General features: G+C 46.7%; 3 protein-coding genes across 3 annotated transcripts; 1 reads left to right on the forward strand and 2 right to left on the reverse strand.

Moving 5' to 3' along the window:
• Window positions 1–231: 231 nt before the first annotated feature.
• On the reverse strand, window positions 232–6,341 carry LOC146183897 (papilin-like). Its single transcript, XM_084608435.1, has 4 exons — window positions 6,162–6,341; window positions 4,263–4,334; window positions 3,683–3,915; window positions 232–764 (listed from the first exon to the last, which is right to left on the reverse strand). Exons 1-4 carry the CDS (start codon window positions 6,339–6,341, stop codon window positions 407–409), a joined length of 843 nt encoding a protein of 280 aa, XP_084464561.1. The 3' UTR covers window positions 232–406.
• A 5,077-nt stretch (window positions 6,342–11,418) lies between these two features.
• Window positions 11,419–14,084, forward strand: LOC146183898 (uncharacterized). The gene is made up of 2 exons (XM_084608764.1): window positions 11,419–11,667; window positions 12,461–14,084. Exons 1-2 carry the CDS (start codon window positions 11,442–11,444, stop codon window positions 13,747–13,749), a joined length of 1,515 nt encoding a protein of 504 aa, XP_084464890.1. The 5' UTR covers window positions 11,419–11,441; the 3' UTR covers window positions 13,750–14,084.
• Window positions 14,085–14,166: 82 nt separating this feature from the next.
• LOC146183899 (uncharacterized) lies at window positions 14,167–17,143 on the reverse strand. Its single transcript, XM_084608436.1, has 4 exons — window positions 16,648–17,143; window positions 15,787–15,910; window positions 15,580–15,714; window positions 14,167–15,521 (listed from the first exon to the last, which is right to left on the reverse strand). The coding sequence occupies exons 1-4, from the start codon at window positions 17,133–17,135 to the stop codon at window positions 14,505–14,507; spliced, it is 1,764 nt and encodes a 587-aa protein (XP_084464562.1). The 5' UTR covers window positions 17,136–17,143; the 3' UTR covers window positions 14,167–14,504.
• Window positions 17,144–24,934: the final 7,791 nt, after the last annotated feature.

Genomic DNA, 24,934 nt, shown 5'->3' on the forward strand with positions numbered 1-24,934 from the left:
GGCGCGGCCGAGATTGAAGCCGCGTCCTTGGGTTCAGCAGAGGAGAGACCTAACCGCTGAGCTACCAAGGTGGACATGTATTGCCGAGAGAATCAATGCCGCAGTCTTCAGTGCAGTTTCAAAGTAGGCTTGGCATTTTATTTTCCAATTAAACTAATTTCTTTTCCTTATGTCGTACCTTGCGAAAGAAAAGCTACCAAAATTCTTTAAAATGGCTAATGACATATTAGCCTAACCTTGCTGATAATTCCAAAGGCCAATCATTTATTGTCTTCTTCCCCGCCATGGCTCCCTCTTCTTACTCAAGACAGCGCACGCACTCTGTGAGCGGACATCCCCGCCCAAATAAAACAACCGCAATAGGCTTTAAACGAGGAGTGTGAGTACTGATGCTTGCGGATATGTTCTAGGGAAAAGCATGCAGGCATGTCTTCCTGCAGGCCGCCATCGTCGAGAATCTGTTGGCACCAGCCAAACAGTGATGCGGCCGGTCTCCGCCGACAGGAGGCAGCTGACGACAGCGCCTGGCTCCGGAACCGCCGGCATCGGAAACGTAGCCGAAGCCGAGATGCTTGGCATCGCAGGGGCCTCCTGTAGGCACACGGCAAGGCTCGCGTCTCTTCGGACTGACGCAACGGCGAAAGCACGCCCCGGACGTGCGGAACACGTCCGCTCCCCTTGCCGGGCAGCGACCATGAGGAAACCTCCAGCGGCGGCATCCCTCACCCTCCTTGTACCACCACCACGTAGGGATGAAATCTTGCCTGCGGCAGCATGTAAAGAGTGCACATGTAGCCTCAGTGGCTGCGACAAAGTTGGCACTTCTCTGTAAGAGCTTGCCATCCTGAGGAATGTGAGGTTGCTGGTTTTTAACGAAGCCTCGGGATGACAAAATGCGTATCTACGCCACAACCTGTACTAGACCTTTTTTAAATAGAGACGTGAATCTGCACGGGGACCTTAGAGTTCCTTCAGCCTGGCAGACCTTAAACCCTGAAATCTGTCCCAACAGTACCCAAATTTCGAGTAACTAGACAACAACAATTACCGTCGAAATATGGATAGCACCCCATCCTTAAACGCCTAGGAAACAGGCCCTCTGTTTTCTGAGCAGTTTCACTTTAGGTTTAAGCGTTTTCTTGATATAGTTGTAAAAGTCTAAATGAGAGAAACAAATAAAGTTGCAGAGTACTATATCATCTGCGCGTTTAGTGAGCAGTGACGCCGTTGGACTCTAATAATTTGGGTAAACTATAAAGTATTCTTCGGGTGCTACTTTTTTTTTATTTATTGGTACCTCTAGAGTACCCACTATTGGTACACACTAGGGGCGTTACATGAGGGATGTGCTAACTAATCATATAATTATTTTGGTGATGAATGTCTTGAAACATTCATGGTCATGATGGGCAAAAGCTTCAGCTGGCAGGTCGTTCCAATGTCTTGCAGTCTGCGAAAAGAATGATTTGAGATGTGGAGACGTGGTGCTGGAGGTGTGTGGATGGCGTTCGGATGACTGGGGCGAAGTGAAAAGCGGTGTGCAGGGGTGATAATGGAATGACTCAGAGAGGAATAAAAAAAATCCTGTGGAAAAGTGAAAGTCTGGCTATTTCACGACGGGATTCAAGACTGGGAAGGTTAGCTTTTGCTTTCAATGATGTTACGCTCGTGTGATATGAGCTTCGTCGTATGCATTACTTTCAGACGACACAAGCAAGTATGCATTGATCAAAACTGCAGTAATATAACGTGGAGAATTACTGCTACCGAAGAAAGCCACCTTAAACTAAGGAAAGCTCGAAGAAATGTTTTCCCTGTACATCCGAGTCTATTTTTCCGTATACATATTGCAGCGAGTATCTCGTACCTCTACACTCGTTTGTTTATTGACAGAGTTGTTAAGATGTCTACATTTTCTCATTCGTACTACGGAAGGTGATTCGCATTGTTGCAAATTTATTCCAATGAGTGGACGATTTACGAGAAAAAGGGAGGATGCTTCAGTGCGCATCTTAGACCCAACGATGAAATGAATAAAACGAGTTTTCTGGTCTTAAGTGCGTGCTTGTCTTATCTGACTTCGACGCTGAGCAGAGGGGAGCTCTTGCTGCGACCATCCACTGCTGTATAGATATTAACTGCTGAAGATATAATATCCGCTAGCCCAAATAGAAGCGACGTTTTCTAAGCTTAGTTTCTGGGTTTAAGTTAAGGGTTTCAACATCCCAAAGCGACTCAGGCTGTAAGAGACGCCGTAGTAGAGGACTAAGGAAATTTCGACCACCTGGGGCTCTTTAACGTGGAACGACATCGCACAGCACATGGGCGACTATCTTTTCGCCTGTATAGAAAAGCGGTTGCCGTGGCCGGGATTCGATCCCGCCTCCTTAGGAGCAGTAGTCTAGCACACTAACTACTACGCCATATCTGCGGGGAAAGTTTACTTCCTGTCAACTTTAAAGGGGAACTGAGGACAAAAAATATGGTGTCCGGTACCAATAGCGTACGCGCTCTAATCACAAAAAGGTAATTCTCCCCTTAAAGAAATGTTTTGTAGGCTATATAAGAGAGAAACTACAAAACAGGAGAGTCGCCATTAAAGGCCTTCTTCTGAGCTTAAGTGCGTGCGTGGACATTGATTTTTTTTTTTTTCACGGAGTTCAAAAGCTATGACACACACAACTTAACAATGATCGCGAAGCGTCCTTTCTCGTGATGGCGTTATTTTTTCCAATACACATCAGGGGAAAATTTTAATATAGTTTTTTTTTTTGCCGGTGAAAAAAATGGACGCGGCCAGAAGCAACCACAGAATGATCTTTGCAATCGGTGTGCATTTAATCTACCCTGAACCGTAGCCCGATGGCCTCGTATCGTTCGGCTGCTATAGATGCAAGGCCACCGATCGAGCGCTCACAGTTTAAGGAAGATGGAATGCAAAAGATGCAGTTATGGCGACGTCAGCGCATACTTGAGAAGAGGCGCCCACGGAGAATGCACCTGAGTGAAATATTTACTAACCGTTTTGCAAATTTAACACACTAAATAGAAGCGTCAGGTAAAGCAGGACGCCATTTATGCATTTATGTTGCATAAAAATAGTTGTGCACTAAGGGAGATGGGTAAAGGCTGAACTGTTGAGTTCCGATTCTTACATTCACTACGGCCTGGTGAACTATGTACACGACACGCTGCCGTATTTTCAGCATTTGCACATATTCCGGCTTCTAATTTTGCACTGGTTCTCCAGTTGTTAAGGAAGGCTAATCAGCTTGGAAAAAATATTTTTTGGCACTAAAAAGATATCAGGGCTGAAAGAACCAAGTCAGAATGTCAGTTACTTCTTTTCTTTTATAAATTCCTAATAAATAAATATCTTGAAAATGGCAAATGGCATCTGACATCAAATACAGCGTTGGCATACACAGCCTAAGAAATCCCTGGAGTTTTGAACATACGTGTCGCAAGTGTCAATTTACCGAAGAAACCTGACCATCTAGCGACGTTCAGTGCGAACAATTCAATTCATTGAACAACCCACACCGCACAAATTAGGTACCAGATCTAGTAAGTGCTTAACATATTAGCCTCTTTACATCGTGTTTTCGATCTTAACGCTATGTGATGTTAGCTTATGGAACATCACGAGCTGAGAAACGCAAGCTGGTTCACAGTATCCTACTCCTGACACTCGGAAAAGACGGCCCTCTGGTAGCATTCGGGGGATGGAGCCTGGGTGTCCACGCACTGTCGGCGGCAATGATCCATGGACACAAACCGGTTGCGACCCCGGCTGCAAAGGCCTGGTCCGTCCGACCTGAGCTTTACACAGGCGCGGCTCGTCCTATCGTAGTAAAACTCTACAGGCCCACGCGAGCACAATTTGAAGACTGGTTGTCCACAAGGCGGCTTTGCCTATAGGTGCAGGGAAAAGAAATGAAACAACGAAATGCAAATATGAAATCTATCTGGGCAAAGGCGCAGCACTTATGCAGGAAAACAAGATAGCTGGTGGTTTAACTTTAGTTAATCCTGAAGGGAAGTGAGAGCTTCATGTGCATGGCAGCGCTGATTGCCAAGCTGGTGTTCTCCTCCATGGCGAATGTAGCTCTGCCCGCAGGTGAAAGCCGTTGTTTCATATACGTTTCTTGGTATGACGGCACAGCTACAACCACGCCACCTTAATTGTCAACGGCAGTGACAAATCACCTTATTTACCACGTCTTCCGATATATCGTTTAACAATGCACGGCCACCTATACCCTCCCTTGACCTTTGACCTTGAACTTGACCTCGAGCCTGATGGTCACGTGAGTCCCTTCACTGCATGCCAACTGTTTGGGTTTTGAAGTAAGAACTTCACTATGCCAACTTTTTGAGCTGTCAGCGTGAAGCCGGTTTTCAGCTTCAAGTCACCTTGACAGATGCTGCGCCTTTTCTTTCTTTTAAACTATCCTACAATTAGAGCTAAATGCTCACTACGCTAGGTACGGCCGGTCTTCGCGTGGCACTAAATTTGACCTTCAAGTAGCCTTGACCTAATGAAGTGTGGGTGTCCACAATTGCGTGGTGTCCACTCGAAGTATACTGCGCCTTCCTTTTTCCAAAACGTTCCCCCAATGTACTGAAGTACTCGCACGGTTGCTTTTCGATGGACGCGAAACGAAGCGTCCGTGTGCTGTGCGATGTCGGTGCACGTTAAAGATCCCCAGGTGATCGAAATTACTCTAGTGTCGTCCACAAGGGCACCCCTTTCTCTCCTTCCGCTTTCACTCTCACCTTCTTCCCCTTACGACGCGGTTCAGGAATTTTTTTCACTTTCAAAGTTTTTCAAAGTCAAATTTGCTTCCATGTTGACGGCTTAAAAGCCTGGCGTAGTAAAGCTTTCGCTTCAAAATATATTAAGGAAGCTTTTGTGAAGAAAGCTCGAGCAAGCGTACGAAGCACACAGGCTCAAGTTGAAACATCGAATTCATTTCGGGAAGTTGCTCATTTTGTGGACGCTTCAAATGTGCGCTAAAGACGAAACAGCCCTTATCGCATTCTCGGAAACCTGAACCGTGCCGTGACGGACTGAAGGAGTGAATGTAGGCAAAGAAGCGCTTCATTGGAGGGCTCCTCGCTACTAAATACGCGATCTGGGATATGAAGGGGTCATTCGCTATTAGCCTGAACCAAAGTGCTGCCTCTACGAAAGGTATTCATGCTCAAAGCCGAAAGCTGCAGTTGCCGAGTCACCAAGGCACTTCATTCCTTTGAATTTTCAAGCTTCAAAGCTGCAGTAAGTGCCAACTATTCTGCTCCAAAATTAAGGTTGCGGCCTGAAGACTCGGGTCCAAGAACACGAGGGAAACAAAATGGCTGCGTAATGAACCAAAACCATTTCTGCTGAGGTTGCTGTCCACGCTATAGGAATTTGATTTCCTTCCATGATAGGAAACCGCTGATTTCTAGCTCATAGTATCGATCGATTTCCAGGATCCCAGGCCGTTCAGTAATCTGGCATGAAGCTTATTGCGATGTCATAGAATTGCGATGACACAGCGATCAAGGGTCTGCGTGCGGTGACACGCCCCGCACTGAATAGCATGGTATGATGTGGCGAGGTGGCGTATGATATGGCAAGGTATGGTATGGTATGGTACGGTATGGTATATTGTTGTATACATATTTAAGCTTCAAAACGGCGTTTGGGCCGAGAGACGTCGCATTGTGGAGGACTCCGGATTAATTTTGACCACCCGAGTGTTTAACATGGAGTGAAATCGCTCAGTACAGGCGCCTTGCGCTTCGCTTACGTCGAAACGCGACCGCCGCGGTGGGGATAGAGCCCTGCAGATAAGCAGCTCAGCGCTCTAACACTGAGCCACCGCGGCAGGGCCCGATTCCACTTGTGTGAGCCAGCTTGGACATTAATTGGGACACTAGTGTAAAGAAACAAACAAGACATATCGCTACCCTAAATAAAAACAATACAATCCAAGCGGAATATATACTCAGTGGTGAGAAGAGGCTGTGCGCATTGCAAATAATTTACATAAAATGCAAGAGCAATAACGAAAAAGCGTGGATAATGTAAATTTGATAGGCAACGTTTCGAGCAGAAAAAGGCAGATAGAAACCAAACATGAACTAGCCCAAACTGACAGCTCGGGTCTTACAAACAGTAGGCCGACGGAGCCCCCCGTCGGCCTCGTTATGGCATCGGCCAGGCGTGAGACGTTAGAGGGGATGCCTTCATCCGAGGTGGTGCCATTCGTAAGAGTGTTCGCGGAGGGCCTTTCACCGTTTCCCGTCATGGGATCCTCCAGCAGCTCGAACAGTGCAGAGAATTCGAGCATAGCATCAGACAACACGTGGCTTCACCTACCAGGTGATTTGACGTGCAAAAGTCGCACCGCAGTGACGTGGCCGATCGAAAGGCGTGCGGAGGAGCGAGCATCGGGGCTGATGACTTTTCTCGGCGTGGAGGGCGCCCACCTCCCGTCATCGCCCGGCCAATTTCTTTAGACGGCGGCCTTGGCTACCACTTCCGGTGAACGCGGTCACAGTGGCCGACAGGGAGACAGAGAGAATAGAAGCAGACAAAACGGACTGCAAATGCACTAACTCCCAACTTTCGCAATCGGAAGCGCCTCCCCGCTCCGCCCAATACGGACGAAGTTTCCAATCGAAAAGTGCCGCACGCGTCAAAATCCGCCCATAGCGGTGTCCCGTAGTTTTTGGGCCGAAATATCGGCGATTCTAGCTATCACAATGGTGGATGTACATTTCCGCTCCTTAAATGTTACGGAATGTCGGTCAGTAGTCAAAGAGTTTGCACTTCACTCAGGCAAAGGGCGTCGGTATTCTATTTTCGCAGAAGTCTAATTTTCGCTCCTCCCTTGATATCTAGTTTCGCTTCTCGGTTTTCTGTTTATGTTTTTTTTTTCCTAGTAAGTTGCTGCCGCTTCTTAAACTCTTGCCTGCGGTTGTACATTGTACTTTCGGACTGGACGGCCGCACTATTTCGGTTGATTTCACTCTAAACCCCCGAAGGGTAGCATTGGTTGAGTACGCACCGACACAGCGCTCTGGTAGCTCTGATTGTTTTTGACCGCCTTGATTCATATGTGCCTGATCCTTACCCCACTATTGTTGCCGGATATTGCAGTTGTGTTTCGGACTCCATTCAGCACCTCCGAGGACATCAACAAGGTCGCCCATATGTCAATATATGGATGAGCACGCGCCACGTGATAATGTCGCGGTTCCTTTCCAATTGTAGGACGCTTGGGTGCCGCTATATGGGGATACATTTCGAGCGACGTGGGAGAGAAGGCATTCAGGCAGTCGGCTCGACGAGTTTTTCTGCCACCGAATGTCCCTCCTTTTCTTGTGAGTTGCGAGTTCTTGCGTTATCTGCGGTCATGCCATGTATTTACAATCAGCAGCCTCAGTCAGTCACGTTCAACTTTGGTTGGGACACCCCACGCACCGTTATCCGGCATATAAATAGTATAGTCGGATATGGCTCAAGTATCCTGTAATCATCACCCGCAATTGCTCTATGAGAACGTTTAGGCTTCTTTTCATAGTTAAATAAAAGCTAACCATGCGACAAATATAAGTGGAAGAATTTCGACGTCTTGAGGTTGTTTAATGCAGTCAAATATGAAGAATTGATTTCGTTTACTATTCAGCGGTGCGATACACACGCCGCGTACACTGTACATTGTTTTGCGTGCTATATTTCGAAACTTCGTACATCCGATTGTTGGCCGCACGTGAGAACATGATACCGAGAACTTCTCGATTTTGTGAAAATTTGCGCAGGTAGCTGATTAGCCAGCTGATGAGCTGTGTGCAGGAAACTACAGGCCGAGTTACACGTCACGTTTCATGAGAAGAGCGCAGCCTCGGCTCCCGGTCTTGGCGGAATTCGAATAGGCTTTTAAAGCATTCTTCGGCGCTGTGCAGGATACGCTCCTAACGATAGATAGTAAATGGTTTCCTCATAGATCAGTTCCGGCTGACTTCTTTCCATGAAAGCCGCATTTCCCTCATTTCGAAGGCTGGCGGGGAACGCTACGATCCCCAGACTTTCTGAGTGCAGACTAATATCGTAGCGTCACTGCTGGGACGAAGGATGACTCAAAGACTTAATTCACCAGACTCTAAGCGGCAGTGTGCTTATACGTTCTCTGTTTTCGACGTTGTTGCCCACGAGAGACTTTTTCACTTTCGCGAGCAGGACAACATCTACAATGTGCTCCGTTTTGCGAGATCGAGAGAAAGCTTTTGACTGGATGGTACACCCGTATCTGTTCGGAAGCTTCGGTGCCTTCGGATTTCGAGAAGAAATGGGCAGCCGGTTGCCGTTACACTTCACCGTAATTAACACTGGATTGGTCGTCAGCAGTTAAGGGTGAGCCCTTTTTCTGTTACTCATGGGAATAGACAGGAATGCCCTCCCTCCCCCACGATTTCATTTTGTGCCTGGACCCACTTCGTCGGCGATTCGCACTGAGCACATCGATACGCGGCTTCCCCCTCCATGTCCAAGGCAAGGCTAAAACATCCGCCAAAGCTGACGATATGTCCCTGTTCCTCAGGGATGAGGATAGCTTAACAGCCTTTTCACGTATCTTCAACGAGTATATTGCCACACCGCTGTCCATCTTCTGGCGCCAACAAGTGGCCGAATGCCTTGGCACGCGGCTAAGCGTCGTCCACGACAAACATGACCACGCAATCATTTGACTGTTGAGACCTCGAACAAATTGCAATATCTGCGTTTTCTTTGCGTGCACTCAAGCTGAATTTGTAAGCAACTCACGGTGGAAGGCTGCCCAGTTGACATAGGATGCCTCGTGGTACTCAAACTATGTCTTGGTAAAGTCTTGCAGCGCGAAATACACATTCATTAGCTTTCGCTCGTCGTCCCATAGGTTGAATACGGCCACACAGTCAAAACTGGCCAACCAGTCTTCCACATCCTCGAACCGGTCACCAATAAATGATGGCCGTGATCGAGGTGCGAGAAGGACGAACGGGGGTTGGGGGGGGGGGGGGGCGTTGTTGGATCTGGCTGCCAGTAGTAGATGTCATGGCTCGCAGCGGTGTGGTCATTGGTTCGAACTTAGGTTGTAGGCCTCGGAGGCGACGGTTCGCTTTATGGACGGAAGTGGCGTCCGCGCGTCGATGAGCAGCGTCACTGACGTCTTCGGGGGAATGTACATTGGATCTCACCCAGCACCTCCACCAAATTTCACCAACACACGTAGCAAGCAGCAGAACAACCGAGCTGGCACTTTTAATGATGCCAAGCTCAAGGGAGACGAGGACGACGCTCAGCCACGTGCCAAGGCATTCGACCTCTTGGTGGCGCCAGAATATTGACAGCGGTGGGGCAATATATAGCGAGTTGTCCGAGCCTTTGGTGGACAGGGGCAAAAGCAAGGCGCTGCTGTTCGGACTCTCGTGTCGAACCTTGCAGGCGAAGTGGGGCGAGTACAGACATTTAAAGTTCATTTGGTGGTGTTTTTCGTGAACGGTGAAGTATCCCGCGAAACGATGACGACATCTGCAAGAAAGCTGAGGAACGCTGTCAGAGGCGGCAGATTTGCGCCTATCTCTAGCAGTGTGCAGCCGTATAATCTGCGTGTTTTACGTGCGTGCCTGTGTGTGTGTGTGTGTGTGTGTGCGTGTGTGTGTGTGTGTGTGTGTGTGTGTGTGTGTGTGTGTGTGTGTGTGTGTGTGTGTGTGTGTGTGTGTGTGTGTGTGTGTGTGTGTGTGTGTGTGTGTGTGTGTGTGTGCGTGTGTGTGTGTGTGTGTGTGTGTGTGTGTGTGTGTGTGTGTGTGTGTGTGTGTGTGTGTGTGTGTGTGTGTGTGTGTGTTCCATGTCGCGCGCGTCCATCCCGCACGCTTGTACAAAGGTTGCCAACACAGCGTGGCTCTCTTTTTTGGCCAAACAGAATGCACATGGCTGAGTTCAGTGTGCCGTGTAGCCGCACCATGCGCATTTTGCTCGCCTTGCGAGGCGTACATGAATAGGTGCACATGAGACAACCTAACGAGGAGGTTGATTTCCTACTTCATGGGCACGTCGTGAAATATGTTTTTCGTCGAAAATGTGCTCACAGCAGACCAGAAGCAAGCACTTTACGTTTACGTGCACCGCACATTGACATCGCTGACCGGCGGCTTGCCATATGTGGACGTTTATATCACGGCCACCTACCAGACGTGTGAAGAGCTAGGCATTAGTCAGCTGTCCCTCCAACAAAAACAGATGACCAGACGGGCACGCTGGCGTCAGCTGACCTCAAGCGTGATTCCAGCTGATGTCAGGGAATTCGGCTGCCTGAGAGGCTCGCGGGTCCTGCTCACAGGAGACTGCATCGTGACGTGTGCCTGAAAGAACGCCTTCGGCTCGATTACCTCACTGCGGTCTCTTTGAAACATTGCAACATGCGATGTTTGAACGTGTGGTGTCGCGCACTTTCTTGATATTCACATCGCGAATGTTTGTAACGCTCCTGCACGCGGGCACCAGTCCGCGCTAGTAGTTTGCGAATATGTTGTTGTTCGTTGGCGCGTTTGTATTGTGGTGACAGCGCGGCGTGGCAGCTTTTTTTCTGGCCCGCCCGTAAAAGACAATGTTTCCACTGTTGCAGCGCTTGTGCACATTCGCGTGCTTGGATGCAGTGTCGTTTAGTGAATCAGGGTTTCTTCAAAGGGAATCGTGACGTCCTATTGCTGTCAACTGACATGTTGCGTGCTGCGCCTATATGTATAGTCGCTCTGCTTCACACAGTTTTGCGCGTGGTACATGTCTCGCAGTTGACAGCAGCTAGCAATTGTTTGTACTCACGGGATGCTCGATGCGGAGCACATCCGAGCGCTGTCTCACATGCTCAGTTTTCAGTGCGCAAGTTCACTGGGTATTTCAACGTACTGTATTTTGTTCATGTGGCAAGTTTCCCAAGTTACCATGTTTCCCTGTATATAACGCTTCTCTTTAAAACCAGATGATGAAAAATCAGCGCGCGATTCTGGATGCCCTTCAGTTTTGACTCGACGTCGCCTCAAGGTGGTCGACAACGGGAGCGTAAAGCATTTTAGGAGCTTGGAAAACTGCAGCATTTTTCAGTACCATCGAGTTAGTCCAGCTATAGACGGTTTCATCCAGCGCCGACCGTACACTGGCAACACTGTGCCCCCGTATCCGGCGCCCTTAGAAAACTTCCGGTTGTGGTTTGTTTTGCTGGCGTTTTGTGTGCTCTCGCGCTCGCGCTGTGCGCATTTTGTTCGATTTTTCCGTAGTATATCTATATTTGTGCGGATTGTGGCATTCCGTGCGTTGTTCAGTGTCCAGTGGCTCGCCGGAACAACGCCTTTCTCTCTTTTCGATTCTCTGGCGGCGGTATTGCTTGATTGTATGCGGTTGCTCGCTGGAAATGTGTTCAGCGTCGTACAAGTCACCTGTGAAGCGCTCAAGGATGGGTTCGTGTTGTGTTGTACCTGGGTGCAGCCTTCGCTCAGGAACAAACCTTCTTTCGGCAGTGCGAACGTTCAGGTTCCCCAGCGAGGCCGGTAGGAAAAACGCTTGGATAGCAGCGGTGCGCCGAGACAACTGGCAGCCTACAAAGAGCTCTCAGATTTGCTCTGCTCACTTCATCCAAGGTATGTTGCTACTTACAGTAGCGCCGGCGCTGTCATGTGGTCTAGTTATATAAAAGTACTACTGCCGCCTATACTTTATTAAGGTTCGTGTCATATCTTGTGTGATCCACGTGCGAGCAGTTTGAAATCTAACCAGCTCCTTAAGTTCATGAGTACTAAAGCGTGCAATGTAAAGTTTGCATCTGCTAAGCGCAACGCCACAGGGTAACGATATTTACGTCGGCGTGTAGCCATACAGTCGCCGTGTTTTTTTTTTTTTTTTAGTTTTTATCTGGAGCACTACTGCTCTTCTGCAACTTCACTTATTTAGACAGGTGTATCGCTGCCTACCGGCATGTAGACAGCCGTGTCGACGATAATACTTTACGCAGATTATAATCCCAAAAATAACTAGTGGTATCCATACATACATGCAGGGAGTTTCGGCCACTATCCGGGCGTATTTACGGCTTCGCAGAGGCAGGTTATGTGTTATTCTCGTGAACTACAGTTTTTAGTACCTTGCAGGCGTGGCAAAAGTTGATTCCCTTTCAATTGACCTTGCTGTTTAATATTACAAGGACGTTTGAGAAATTCATTTGTGTGTTCATGCATATTAAGAACAAGCCATGCTGATATCACAGAGTGTGCGTATGTGCGCACATCATCTCGCCCTTTTATTAGTGTGTACACACAAGCAACTCTTTTCACTAATTTCATCCTTTGTCTAGCAGCAATGAAAGTGCCATTAAAAAAATGTTTAGTTGGAGATAGTCCCAATGCGTGTCATAATTTTTATCCTTCTGTATTGCAGGCCAGCCATCTTCTGATGCAAACCACCCAGACTATGTTCCTTCAGTGTTTCCTTACCGAACACAAGGAAACTCAAAGCAGAAGATTGCCAGATTCGAACGTGCTCAAAGAAAACTGCCTTCCGAACAAAGAGATGGCATTGCCGAGTCCTGTATTTTGGCCTCCCCAGGTGACCCCACCGACCATGGCGACAGTCCAAGGAAGACGTGTGATGCTGGAGCACAAACAACCCTCACTACAAAGGACATTGAAGCTCTGCTGGAAGAAAATGAGTTGACAAAAAAACATCTCACTGAAATGAAGCAAAACTTTCAAACTGCTGAAGATAGACCTGCTGCAAAGGAGAATAAGCCCATTAACCTTCCAAAGATCACACAGACTGTGGTGATGCAGTCAGATAAAACTTTAAAGTTCCACACAGGGCTTGTATCCTTAACAATGTTCAGGGCACTGCTGCAGTTTGTGTTGTCTATTTGGACACCAGCCCAGACATGCCTGGATGCTGAACAGCAGCTTCTCCTAGTGTTAATGAGGCTCAGACTAGGACTGCTAACCAAAGACCTCGCATGTAGATTCAGCATTGCAGTAGGTTCTGTGAGTGCAATTTTCCACTCGTGGCTTGATGTGCTAGCCAAGAATTTTGAGCAATTCATCATTTGGCCATCGAGAAAAGCGCTGCAGTCTCACCGCCTGCCAGCTTTTCAAGACACATTATTTGATAACCTGAGGGGTATCATCGATTGCACTGAAATATTTATTCAGCGTCCAACTTCAATGGAAGCTAGGAGTCAGACATATTCAAACTACAAGCATCACAACACCGTCAAGGCACTTGTTGCAATTTCACCTTCAGGTTCAGTTACATTTGTATCGAAGGCATGGGGTGGACGGGTTTCTGACAAAGAGCTCACACTGTGTAGTGGCCTGCTTGATAAGGTTGAGGAGGGAGATTGTTTTCTTGCGGACAGAGGCTTCCGGTGCGAGGACATGTTTGCTGCTCGAGGTGCTAAAATACTAATACCCTCATTAACAAAAAAACGCCCCCAGCTGCCAGGAGAAGAAGTCACAACATCAAGAAAGCTCTCACGGGTCCGAATTCATGTTGAAAGAGCCATTCAACGTTTGAAGCTCTTCAGAAGTCTTCAAAGTGTGCTGCCAGTAAGCTTCGGGAAAAGGTCGAACGATGCAGATTGTGCAACAATCGACAAGATTCTGGTTGTCTGCTGTGGGCTTGTCAACCTACAAACACCAATCATCAACAACCTAGCTTCCATTGAAGTTGGACGCTGAATAAATATTTCAGTGCAAATTCTTGGCTAGCACATCAAGCCACGAGTGGAAAATTCCACTCACAGAACCTACTGCAATGCCGAATCTGCATGCAAGGTCTTTAGTTAGCAGTCCGTCTGAGCCTCGTTAACACTAGGAGAAGCTGCTGCATAATGAGCACTTCCTCCATTGTTCTCGTGGATGGTGACATTGTGGCGTGATGTGATCGTTTCAATGAGTGCAAGACTGGACTTTTTTGGAAGTAACATTTTTATGAGAGGCTCAGTTTGGCAACATTGCACCCGTATTATCTTATTTCATGCCAAGTAAAAACCAAGACTGGAGTTATTGCATTTGAGCGCTTCGCAGTTTCACTTTAAAATTTTTGTATTGTCCTTTCGTTCTCTTTATTATTGCACATGTTTATATCACTGAACAATCATCATTGTAGATGGGAAACATGAAGCTGTACTTGAGCATTTACAGTAAAAGAATGCAGGTGCCAAATAAGATTACAGCATACCTGCAATCCAGTAAACAGACAATATGAAATCTAGTAATCATAATGGCTGCTCATAATGTCACGGCATGTGTTTAATATTTCACTAATCCTAAACATGGTGTCTGAGCCTTCACTGGCTCCGTGATATCAGAGAAAAAGCGACATATATATAAAATTGCAAGAATAAAGAAGCAAATCCCACAATTCTGAATGTGCCGTCACAGCAGAATAGGACAACAGATCGAACAACACTTAAACTGTTTCATTAGTCTGCTTACTTTTGACACTTTATGCATGTCCACAATTTTGGTGTGCGTTTGAGGTTTACACACTTGAGGTGAAAACCGTGTAGGCATTGAGTGCACTCTACAATGCGTCCAGATTTGGCACCGTGGCAGTGGCACGTGGATTTCGCACTTTCTATCTTCTTTAAAATTTGCTTTGAGTGCAGCTCTGGGAAGATGTACTGAAAGAAAAAACTTTCCGCTCTGGCTTCTGTGTCTGCCCAGAAGTGTTCATCAAACGTCATAGCCTCAACCAGCACTGAATGTCCTGTGTACACTACGAAGTAGGCTCGACGGATTCTGGTAATAGCCATTTGGGCTTGTATTTGCGTATAGTATGCATGGTCATGCCTCAGCTTTAAATCAGCATTAAGATAAGCCAGCTTAGCAGTAATAGAAGCACCTTTTGCCGATGCAGGACACTTCACCTCCAGCACAGCGCTCTCACAGCATGCACAGGAAACAATAGCGTCTGGAGTTGCTGCCAGGAATGGCAGCCTTTTCAGCACAAACAGGCCACAGTATCTTATTTCAAGTTGGCTGTGATGCGGTGACTGATGAGTAATGAAAGCTTGTTTTGCTTGAGGCTCTGCTTCACAGCACCAGCGCAGGTTTGGCACATGTGGTGCCTTAACATAACCCATAATTTCAGCAACAAGACCTTCTGCCCCTGTTTTACATCTTGTTACACGGTGTAACACAGAGGCAGTAATCCTGCCTCGGCGCTCTTCCTTCCATGTCGTGTTCTTTGACTGGCCACGAGTTGTCTGTTCAATCTCAATGCAGTGTGCATGCGACATCTGCACTTGTTTCGCTGTTAGCAAGTTACTGTCACCGTACACAGCTTGCAGTGGAAAATGCAAGGCTGATTGTTCGGACACGGCTGATTCTTTGGATTCTTGGGCAGCAGCAGCTTCAGTTGACTCGGGGGCAGAATCAGTCTCTTCACTGTCTGTCAGTGAATTCAGCAGCAGTGTGTTTGGTGCAAACCTCTGTAAGAGCAGATAAAGGAATCAATGTAAACCAAAGAAGACAAAATAAAGGATATTGAATATAAGGATTCACCTTGACTTGCTGCATGAAGCTGCGAACCTCATCATTGCTCCAATTTGATATTGTTTTTTGGGGTCTTGGGACAATCTCAGGAGCCGGATGACCCACTTTGGGCTTGAAGAACTTGATGTTGCTAACTGGTGCTGGCTGCAAGAAATTTAGTGTTTAATCCTTGTTTCTGCACTATTTGTTGATGCAGAGGAAAGGAAAAATACCTACTCTGCTCCTTCGTGTCACCTCAATCCACTTGCACTGGACATCAGTTGGTGATGCATCACTGTAGTGCACATTCGCTTGAATGCTGAAGAGCAGTGAAGCAACATGCGTGCAACATTCTCCGAGGCTGCAAGTTAAAGTAGTGGACACATGCTTATCAGCAACTCACAAAGCACAAGGAAAAAACTTATCAAGAGTTGTTGTTAGCCTCGGGTTGTTAGCGCCTGCGTTTAGTTTTCCTGTTTTTGTCCTCTGTGTGGTTCTGTGCTGTTTTCCATCTTAGAGAAAGAAGCCAATAACTTGAAATGTGTTAAAGAAGAAGCATGGCGAATGGCAACAATAGCAACATGCTAACAGCCATGAAATCACCAGCAAAGCTGTGTCCTAGGTTGACTGGATACGTTTCCTAAGATGGAAACATTATGTAGAAGGGAAAACAGTGCAACCCACGGGACATGAAAAAACACGCTGGCATAACGCGCTGCATGCTATGAGACATTACAGGATACTGAATTTTTCCCCCTTGTCCCTTAAACCTTTCCTCCTGTACGCAAGAATGATCCCACACTACGGGCAGCATGAGCCAAGAATAGCCTAAAGTGCTAATGAAAACAGTGCATTTCGGGACTGAGTTTCTTGCAAAGACCACTGCAGAAAAATTTGTGACAGGACTATGGAAGCACTCTAGTATTATAAATTAGCCGCGGTCAATGCGATATTCTCGTCACGTTATCTAAGTATTTTCACTAGCGCGTTATCGCGCCACAACTTTGTTTCCGCGACACAAAGAAACAGACAACCCGACACCAGCTCTGTCAGTAGGAAGCGGCCGAAGCAGCCAAATACGGAGCGTGTAGTACTTACCCCGCCATGCAGGTGCAGTGAGCAGTCTCAACATTCCCGTCATCTTTGACAACACACCACGCTTCGTAAGACTTCGTAAGCGTTTGGCTTGCGTCCACAGTGGCCGCAACGAGAACCACACCGCCGCCACGCTCGCCTGCTCTGAACGACTTCAGCCGCTTCACCTTTCCACTTAGGAATGCGTTGTAAGCTGCACTCATTTTGTGGCTTTTAAACTGTTCCTTTGTGTAGAAACAGACTCCTTCAACCAGGTATACGAAAATGTCTGTCACTGTGACAGGTGGAAGGTTGCGCGAACCTGACGTGAACGCGAACCGCGCGGCATCGTCGAGTGGGTCGGGAAGCTCTTCGCCCTTGAACGTCAGTTTCTCTCGATATCGGTTCTGTGTCTGCGTGTCAAGCTTCTTAAAATACTCACTCGACATCACGGTACACCAAACTGCTGCAGCGTCGCGCACGGAAGAAAATAACAGAGCCGCACGTTGCATCAAGCAGCTAGTCGCGCTGCGAAGGCACGCCGGAAGTACTTGTGCCGGAAGTTTACTCGGGGAAGCCAATCAGCGCCAAGCGCGGTTTGTTTACAAACATTGAAACTGTCTATAAAGAAGTGGCAAACCCTGAGGTGAACCACGTGCTTAATATTGTGCTTCTGTCACTCCCTAAGCTCAGTTCACCAAGTGAAGGGAGTCTCGTCGCAATGAGAAAGTGCTCAGTGCCACACGGCTAGTAAGCAAGATTTCGAACATGCCACCAGGGGCCCAATGTGCGCTGGTTGCTTAATGTTTACACAAAAAAATAGTGGTCTTAATAAGCAGGGCATCAATTGTAGTGCCGTTGCCGTCCACGAAGAACGCAATAATTGACAGTTGGTACGGCTAAAAAGAAAATATTTGAAAGCCAATACTTCAGTGTTGGCAAAACATGGTGCACCGTGTAACCTCCTCTCCTCTCCAAAGAGGAATCTAAAAGAGATTGTTATCACCGCATTTTTCATGCAGATTGCCTTCATAGGGGTGATAAAGTATGGAAGAAATTAAACGAAATACTAAATGCAAGAAATAGTACCACCCTCATTGATAACCTCGTTATAGACGGCAAAGTCACGCAAGGCTCGGAGCTAGCAGACCATTTTAACGACTTTTTCACTGAAAGAGGAAAAGGCCAGTGCCATAATGAATCCACTGCTCGCGTTCCAATCGCGCCTAATAGCACGTTCCTTCAACCTACCTCTCCTACCGAAATAAGTTTTTTTCTTTCACAGCCTTAAAAATAGTCGTAGCATAGACGCAGACGGCCTAGAAGTCAGGCCTATTAAGCATATGATCGATATTATTTCCCCGTTGCTAGCCCACATATACAATGTTGCCCTATCGATTGATGTCTTCCTAAAGATATGCAGTTAGCACGTGTTAACTAATATACAAGGAAGGGGACTTACGTAACTACCGTCCAATATCTACTCTACCAATATTTTCTGAAGGTCTGGAAAAAAAGGATTAATAAACTAATTGAAACGTTTTCCCAAAAACACGGATTAATAACTGAATACCAGTACGTCGTCAGGAAAAAGACTGTCTACTGAAGGATCATTGCTGACCGAAAAGGAAATTATTTTCGAGGATATAGAAAAGAAACAAACTCAGACGAAGGAGGAAGGTGCTCTGCGCTTGGGTTAAAGATTGCGGCTCTGCGAATAGTGGATAGCAGTCACCTGGACTTCATAAATTAGTGCCCGGCACGGGCTCCGTCTTCGCCAACTGGAGCCATCACACTAGCGTGACCTGAAACAGGAACAAGTGACAATGCAGGGCCATACGCAGCTAAGTGCTTGCTCCTAATAACAGCAGTAAGGGTGAAGAAGGTTGATACACAAGTCAAAAGGACACCGCACAAGGTTGAGCTGGGAGCCTCAGTCTGCTAACCAACGTTTCCACAGGAGGACCTGTCTTCGTGTGCGCAGCGCGGGCATCACTAATGGGTTGCTTCCGAAGAATAAAAGCAAGGCGGGGGAGAGGATGGATAATAGTAAAATGCAAGAACGCTGCTTTGAAGCTAGCTGTGTCCGATCTGAGCACCTGTGATCCACTGGCCTGGAAAAGATTTTGCCAAAGCGGCAACAGCAGAGGGAAGAAAGCCGTGAGAGGCAGTATAATTAACAAGCGGCTTCGATGTCAGCACGTTTTTGTAGAGATGATTAGAGATTCTAAAAGAACCTTATCAGAAATGCAGCCGCAGAAAAATACTTTAGGAGAGAGCTGAGGAATTGGGGAAAAGAAATAATAGGCTGCCCACGAAATGTAATGCCAAAAAGCAAACGAATAAAGAATAGAAGGCAGGTGGGTGACCTGGTAAGAAATACACCGCAGTAGGATAAGGAGACTGAGAATTAAGCAATTCGTAACTCACCATGTCAACCTGGCTGGGAATACAACTGTGGCGAGAAACAGATTATTAAGAAAGACAGGGGAGAGAAGGAAACGAAGGGCTATGAAGGCACTGGTCAAGAGTGTAGAAGAGGCGCTATTAAGGGGGAAAGAAGAGGAAAATGAAGAACAGAAAGACGTATATAGTTCACCACAACCTACAAAGACGTGAAAATATGAAAAAGAAAAGGACTGAAGACCGAATAAGTACTAATAAAGAGGAAAAAAAAAACGGGAAAAAAAAGGGGGGGGGGCGAGAAGGGGCTTGGATAAGCTTATTGAATAGGTTCTATAGAGTGGGGAAGAAATAATATAGAAAAAATGTGTGATTCACGCTGCATGTGCCTGCCTTCAAAACGATAATGGGGCAAAGGGAATAAATCTCAGAGATTCGAATTTTCTGTTTATTCCGGGTGTTGCAAATGCTTCACATTTATGGGTTAGAAATGCCTCTTTCTATTTCGTGTTCCTCGAATTTTCAAAGCCTGATTGGCAAATAAATGATTTCATTTCTTCGAACTCATTGCCATCCACACTGAAATTGCGGGAAAATGCTCAAGGGAGGTATTCGCCTGTATCTGCGAGATGACCAGTTATTTTTACTCTTATTGACTACACTGCCTCTTTGGTGTATCTGGCAAGAGGGGCATTGTAGAGGGTGGATAACGATATGCACGTGTCACTGTACATGCGATGTGCACGTGACCTTGTGTTCCCAATTTTTTTGTGTGCAGTTGCCCATACGTGGAGTTATGTGGAAACCTAAATCAGAGTGTCCATCGTACGGGCGTTGTAGCTATTTTTGTGTTTATGTTGTCATCGTGGTCAAATTGCCAGCGGTCCTCCGGCCACCAAGTTGTGCTCTAAACACTCCGTTCGGCTAAACTTGCAGTAATTTGCACGCTCTGGATCAACAAGCAATGTCGCGGGCTGATTTGCCGTACGTATATCGATGATGTCGAAGGACGTTATGGACCATTCGCGCTCTAATGCCCCTCCAAGCGCCGCCAGTTCGGGTAACGTACATTCTCACCTGAACTGAACATGTCACGCTATCGCCATGGCCACGTCGCAAGTCATGGTACCTTGATGATACTCTTTAACGTCTCTAACTGTAACTCCAGAACTTATAGCACTCAAGGGCATTTCACTGTGAGCCTCGAACTGCTAGAGGGTAAATCAGTATCTCTAAAAATAATTGCTCCTTCGTGAGCTGCGGCCAAATTGACTTCAAGGAAGCGTTTCGAACGACTAAAAGCGACGAGATCTCAATCGCGAAAAACGCCGAGTCCTTCTCGCTCTGCTGCGGTTTTTCCCTGCATACACTGTATGCTTTTCTTTCGTGAAATCTCACCTTTGACTGCGGCTCTTAAGAATGGCATCACGGGAAGGAAGCTAAACGCGTTTTAAAACGACCACGCTTGCACACTATTCATGCACATGACCCAATTAGACAGATACCATGGGCGACTTTTGCCGAGTTTTGCTCCCGTTAAGCGCTATGAGCTTTCTCGGTGGCCAAAGTTCATTATTAGGCATGACTTGTTGGTCGTAGATGAATCAAAGCACAATTTAGGCTTCGAAAGATTAATCTCGGAATCTTGTTTAACGCAAATGAATCAGAGACGGAAACGAGATGCATTTGTTGTAATGACATTTACATAAAGAAACAATCGAGGGGGAGGCGTTCTCTGACAGAAAGCAATAAATATTGAGTGTGTTTTTGTTTTTGTATTCTTAGAAAAGTAGCTTAACAACGGCCGTGTAAAACGTATAAGTTGAGTGGGATATAGGTCGGCTTCCTTACCGTGAAGTGAAGAAAGGAAAAAAAAAAACAAGAAAAAAGTTGCCGAAGAGCGGTGGTTTACAATATCGGCTATGTCCCTGCATAGCCACAGCGACGATCTCTGACTTGGAACAGCACCGTTGGAAGACAACTCTGTTGCTGGCCACTTCTACTATATTGCACCATATAGTTCATCAAGCGTGTTGCTGGCGCAGCCTTTCTTGAAAGGCTGCATGAGAACAACTGATCTTGTCCACGCCAATACCGCGCGCTATTTTCCGAGACGCCAAACTATCGCTGAGCGAGCGGCCATGTTGCCGTTCGCTAGGGAGAACTTTTTTTTAAGCCGCTGTAAGCCGCTTCTACATGGCGCTATTCAATTCTGACCAGAAATTTTCGCGAAATATTTCGTAAATCGAGAACTTCGTTAAATCAAGGGAGACATTTCTCGGCCACGTAATCCCACAATCGATTGTAATATTGTGTCACAGCATCAGGGAAGTACCGTACCATCATATTTGAGAACCGTAAATTCGCTGAAAATGAAATCGTGTTTTGAAAAAAAAAAAAAAAGCAGCGCAACTTAATAAATGGTCTAGGGAAGCTATATTGCTACTTATTATTTAAATACAATACCAACTTGTCCACTATGCTACGATGCGACAATGAAATTTAGGCTTGAGCGATCACCGACACCGATAGCGCGTATGAAAAGAAGGAACAAAAATTTTACCACGCCAAGAAGGGTTGGACTAAATTTTTTTCGAAAGAGCACGGGCAGCGGCTTTTACTAACGGTGTCCCGGACTATGGACCCGACCAGCCTTCCCTTAATCGAAGCCAATGTCAATAAATGTTTTCGTCATCATCATCCAAGCAAAGACGTCGCTGCTGATCTTTGCTTGGTAGCGATTCTTAAGCAACATCTGCCCGAAGTTTTGAAGCAAAGGGTTCACTACGCGGGGCAGAGCCGAACTTCCCGTGAGCCGAACTAGTGAGTTATACGCATTCGCGAATCCGAGTGACGTCACGCGCCGCACTGGTGGTCGCTCCTCGCCGCTGCCGCAGCCGTCGCCGCCGCCGACTATGGCGCCTGGATACACGCTACATCGAGGCACCCTACCGCCGACTCCGAAGCCTAACCTTTTGGCGCAGCCGCGCTCTATTGCGCATGTGCATTGTCTCCCCGCTGTCGCTACAGAAGCGTTTCGGGGGTAGCTCGGCTGGAAACGCTGATTGGTGGACACGCCGCGGCCTGGCGTGACGTTTTTTGCGTCGGGCTCGATGCTTAACCGGACGTGACGCAGACAAAAACAGGGTTTGCTTGTTTGTTTTGTCCCTAGACGCTCTAGGGAATCGCTAAGTGCCCCCCCCCCCTCCCCCGCTCTGGCAACACGCGCGATTCCGGCATTCGGTTCGTGGACCTCGCTGCTGCATGGCGGCGGCGCGTTCGGTCACCGAGGTGCTCGACGATGGCGGGCCTACACGTTTACGTGAATGCGCTTTCGGCACGCCAATCCGTGCTGTACGTTAGGCGGAATGACGTTGATAATGGCGACGACTTCCGGGAGATCGCAAGCACCGTCAAGGTAAGTATAAATTGCGCAAAATTGTCTCGCATTTTGCTTATTTATAAGTGCTGTGTCGCTTGTCTCTCCCCACATGCTTCCAGGACCTCGTGCAGCAGCAGCTCGTTGCATGAACGCTCCTCGTGTTAAAAAAAAAATCGGCCACGGCTATGGAGATCTCCACGAAAACATCCGCCGTCGGCAACTAACCGCTGCCTGACTGCTATGCTGAGGCGCACGTCTGCCGTGCGCATTCTCAACCCTGATTAAGGTGCAATAACGTAGATTTCTTTGTCGAAATTTTTGTCATGTTGCGCATTCATCAAATCGTTATGTTCATGATGCAACTTTTTTCTACTCTTTTACAGCACCGTTTCCTGTATGCTGCGAAGAGGCCGAGGATTTTCTTTGTACGCAGCAGCCCATGTCAGGGATCGCGGCATCGATCAACTCTCCAAGATCATCGCCGCAACCCTCGCAAATGTCTACAGTGGAAGCACCGCTACAGCATCCAGGGCAGCATAACCAGGCGCTGTGTACGACGTAGTGCACCACTGTTGACGGTGCACGGGAAAGTGCCACGGACGAGTGCAGGGCGTTGTGTTCGCCACGCCATCGCGTCGCTGCGCATCCAAACGGCCCTTTTCAGGGCCGCCCCGATGTTTCCTGGTAGACCGCAGACCGCAGACCTGTACATCTCGTACTCCTCTTCCCTCTCTGTGTTGCACGTGGCTTCGTATCAATCGCCGCGGCCACCAAAATAACTTGCGCGCTAGGCCTCTTTACCAGGTTATACTTAAATACACGCATGCATAATCGTGTCAAATTTGATTTAATAAAGTGCTACAACGCTTATTACCTGCTTCCCTCACGCATTCTTCCGAGTCTTCGTGCAGCAGCTGCAGAACACGTGTCAAGCGTCACTCTGCTGCCGCGACGAACGCTATTTAAGTCTATACAACAGGGTTAACAGCTAGAGTATTCTAAGTGTGGGGCGGCTTTGTTCAGCGATGTTAATGGAAGTATCGACAATTTATATAACAACTGCGTAATCGTCTGGAATATTGCTTCATAAAGTACTGTACTCCTTAATTCCCCATTACCTCGTGCATTCCACAGCTGCTGCAGCTAGCACGTGGCCAGCGTCGTTCTCTCCAGTGCTGCAGTGACGACAAACTATAGGCCTCGCGATGGCTACAATATACAGCGCGGCTTTGTGCCGCTGTGTATTTTTTTTTATAAATGCATCACATTTCGAAGATTATAGTCGCCATCCAAGGATCACTTAACTCGAGAGCACGGGAAAAGGCAGAAGTGTACGCACCTGGATTCGATGCCATGTACAAGGTCGTGTTTTTTTTGTTTTTTTTTTACGAAAGCATCCGACGCGCTAGGCGTCCTAGACAAGGTTAAAGTGCAGTGTGCCTTTGTATCGTAACCATGCATGGGGTGAGCGGTTGCCATGTTTTCAGTTAACTTTTGTTGGCTGTTTCTTAAATCAAAATTCTCATTGGTCTCTGTGTCTGTCACTGTGTCTAAAGAGCTGCTCTGGCCGAGCCACGTGCGTAGCGATAGATTGCACCGCGGCAGTATGGCTTTGTTCCAAGTTTAACAAAACAGTTGAGTCCAAATCAAAATCAGAAATGACCATTTCCAACTTGGATATTGGCCACCAGTCAACAATTTGGAGTCCAATTCAATGGTAACAGTTCGTCTCTGTGCCAACATTTCGTAGAATTAAGGGAGTCGAAAATGGCATGCATTTTGAACATGAAACAAACATGCTTCACATCCAATTAACATGCCATGCAATGCTAATATAAAAGCTCAATACTCTATTAGGGAACTATGAAATCTGCTAGAGCATGGAGCACACCTTCGTAGAGATATTTTCTTGAATTACCAGCACTCGCAAAGGTATTGGAAATAACTGAATCAAGTCCCATTCAAGGAATCAGATGAACAGTAACAAAAGCAAATCATCCTTTATATATTTTGTTTAATACCTCAATGAATAGTATTATAGGCAAACATTTGCTGAATTTGTACATAAATGACATAATTAATATTGACAACAGTGTTCAGCTCATCATGTATGCTGATAATAGTGTGTTTATTACTGGCTTTGATCTCAATGAGACTGTTTTACATTGAAATTATTTACTTGAAAAATCGTTTGCCTGGTCCAATTTCATGAAGAAATAAACACAGACAAACTATTTTTTTTTTGAGCCTGAAATAAGAAAATGATGTAGGAGATGGCTACTGATCTATAATAAAAATATTGACCTTGTAGAAACTCGCATAAGTCTTAGTGTGAATGTTTTTCATTTGAGACAGGAAATTCATATAAACAGCACTGCAAAAAAAAAAAAGATTTCTTCAATGAGCGAGGTTTATCTTGGTGTGGTACTGTCCTTGCCTTCAATTATGCAAGTCCCCACAGATAAGGTATTGCAGTTTTATGTGGGAAAGCACCACAAGAGCAAATATCAATAAAGTGATAATGCT

Source organism: Amblyomma maculatum, chromosome 7 (genome assembly GCF_055883805.1).
Source record: "Amblyomma maculatum isolate TAMU_Amacu chromosome 7, ASM5588380v1, whole genome shotgun sequence".
NCBI lineage: Eukaryota > Metazoa > Arthropoda > Arachnida > Ixodida > Ixodidae > Amblyomma > Amblyomma maculatum.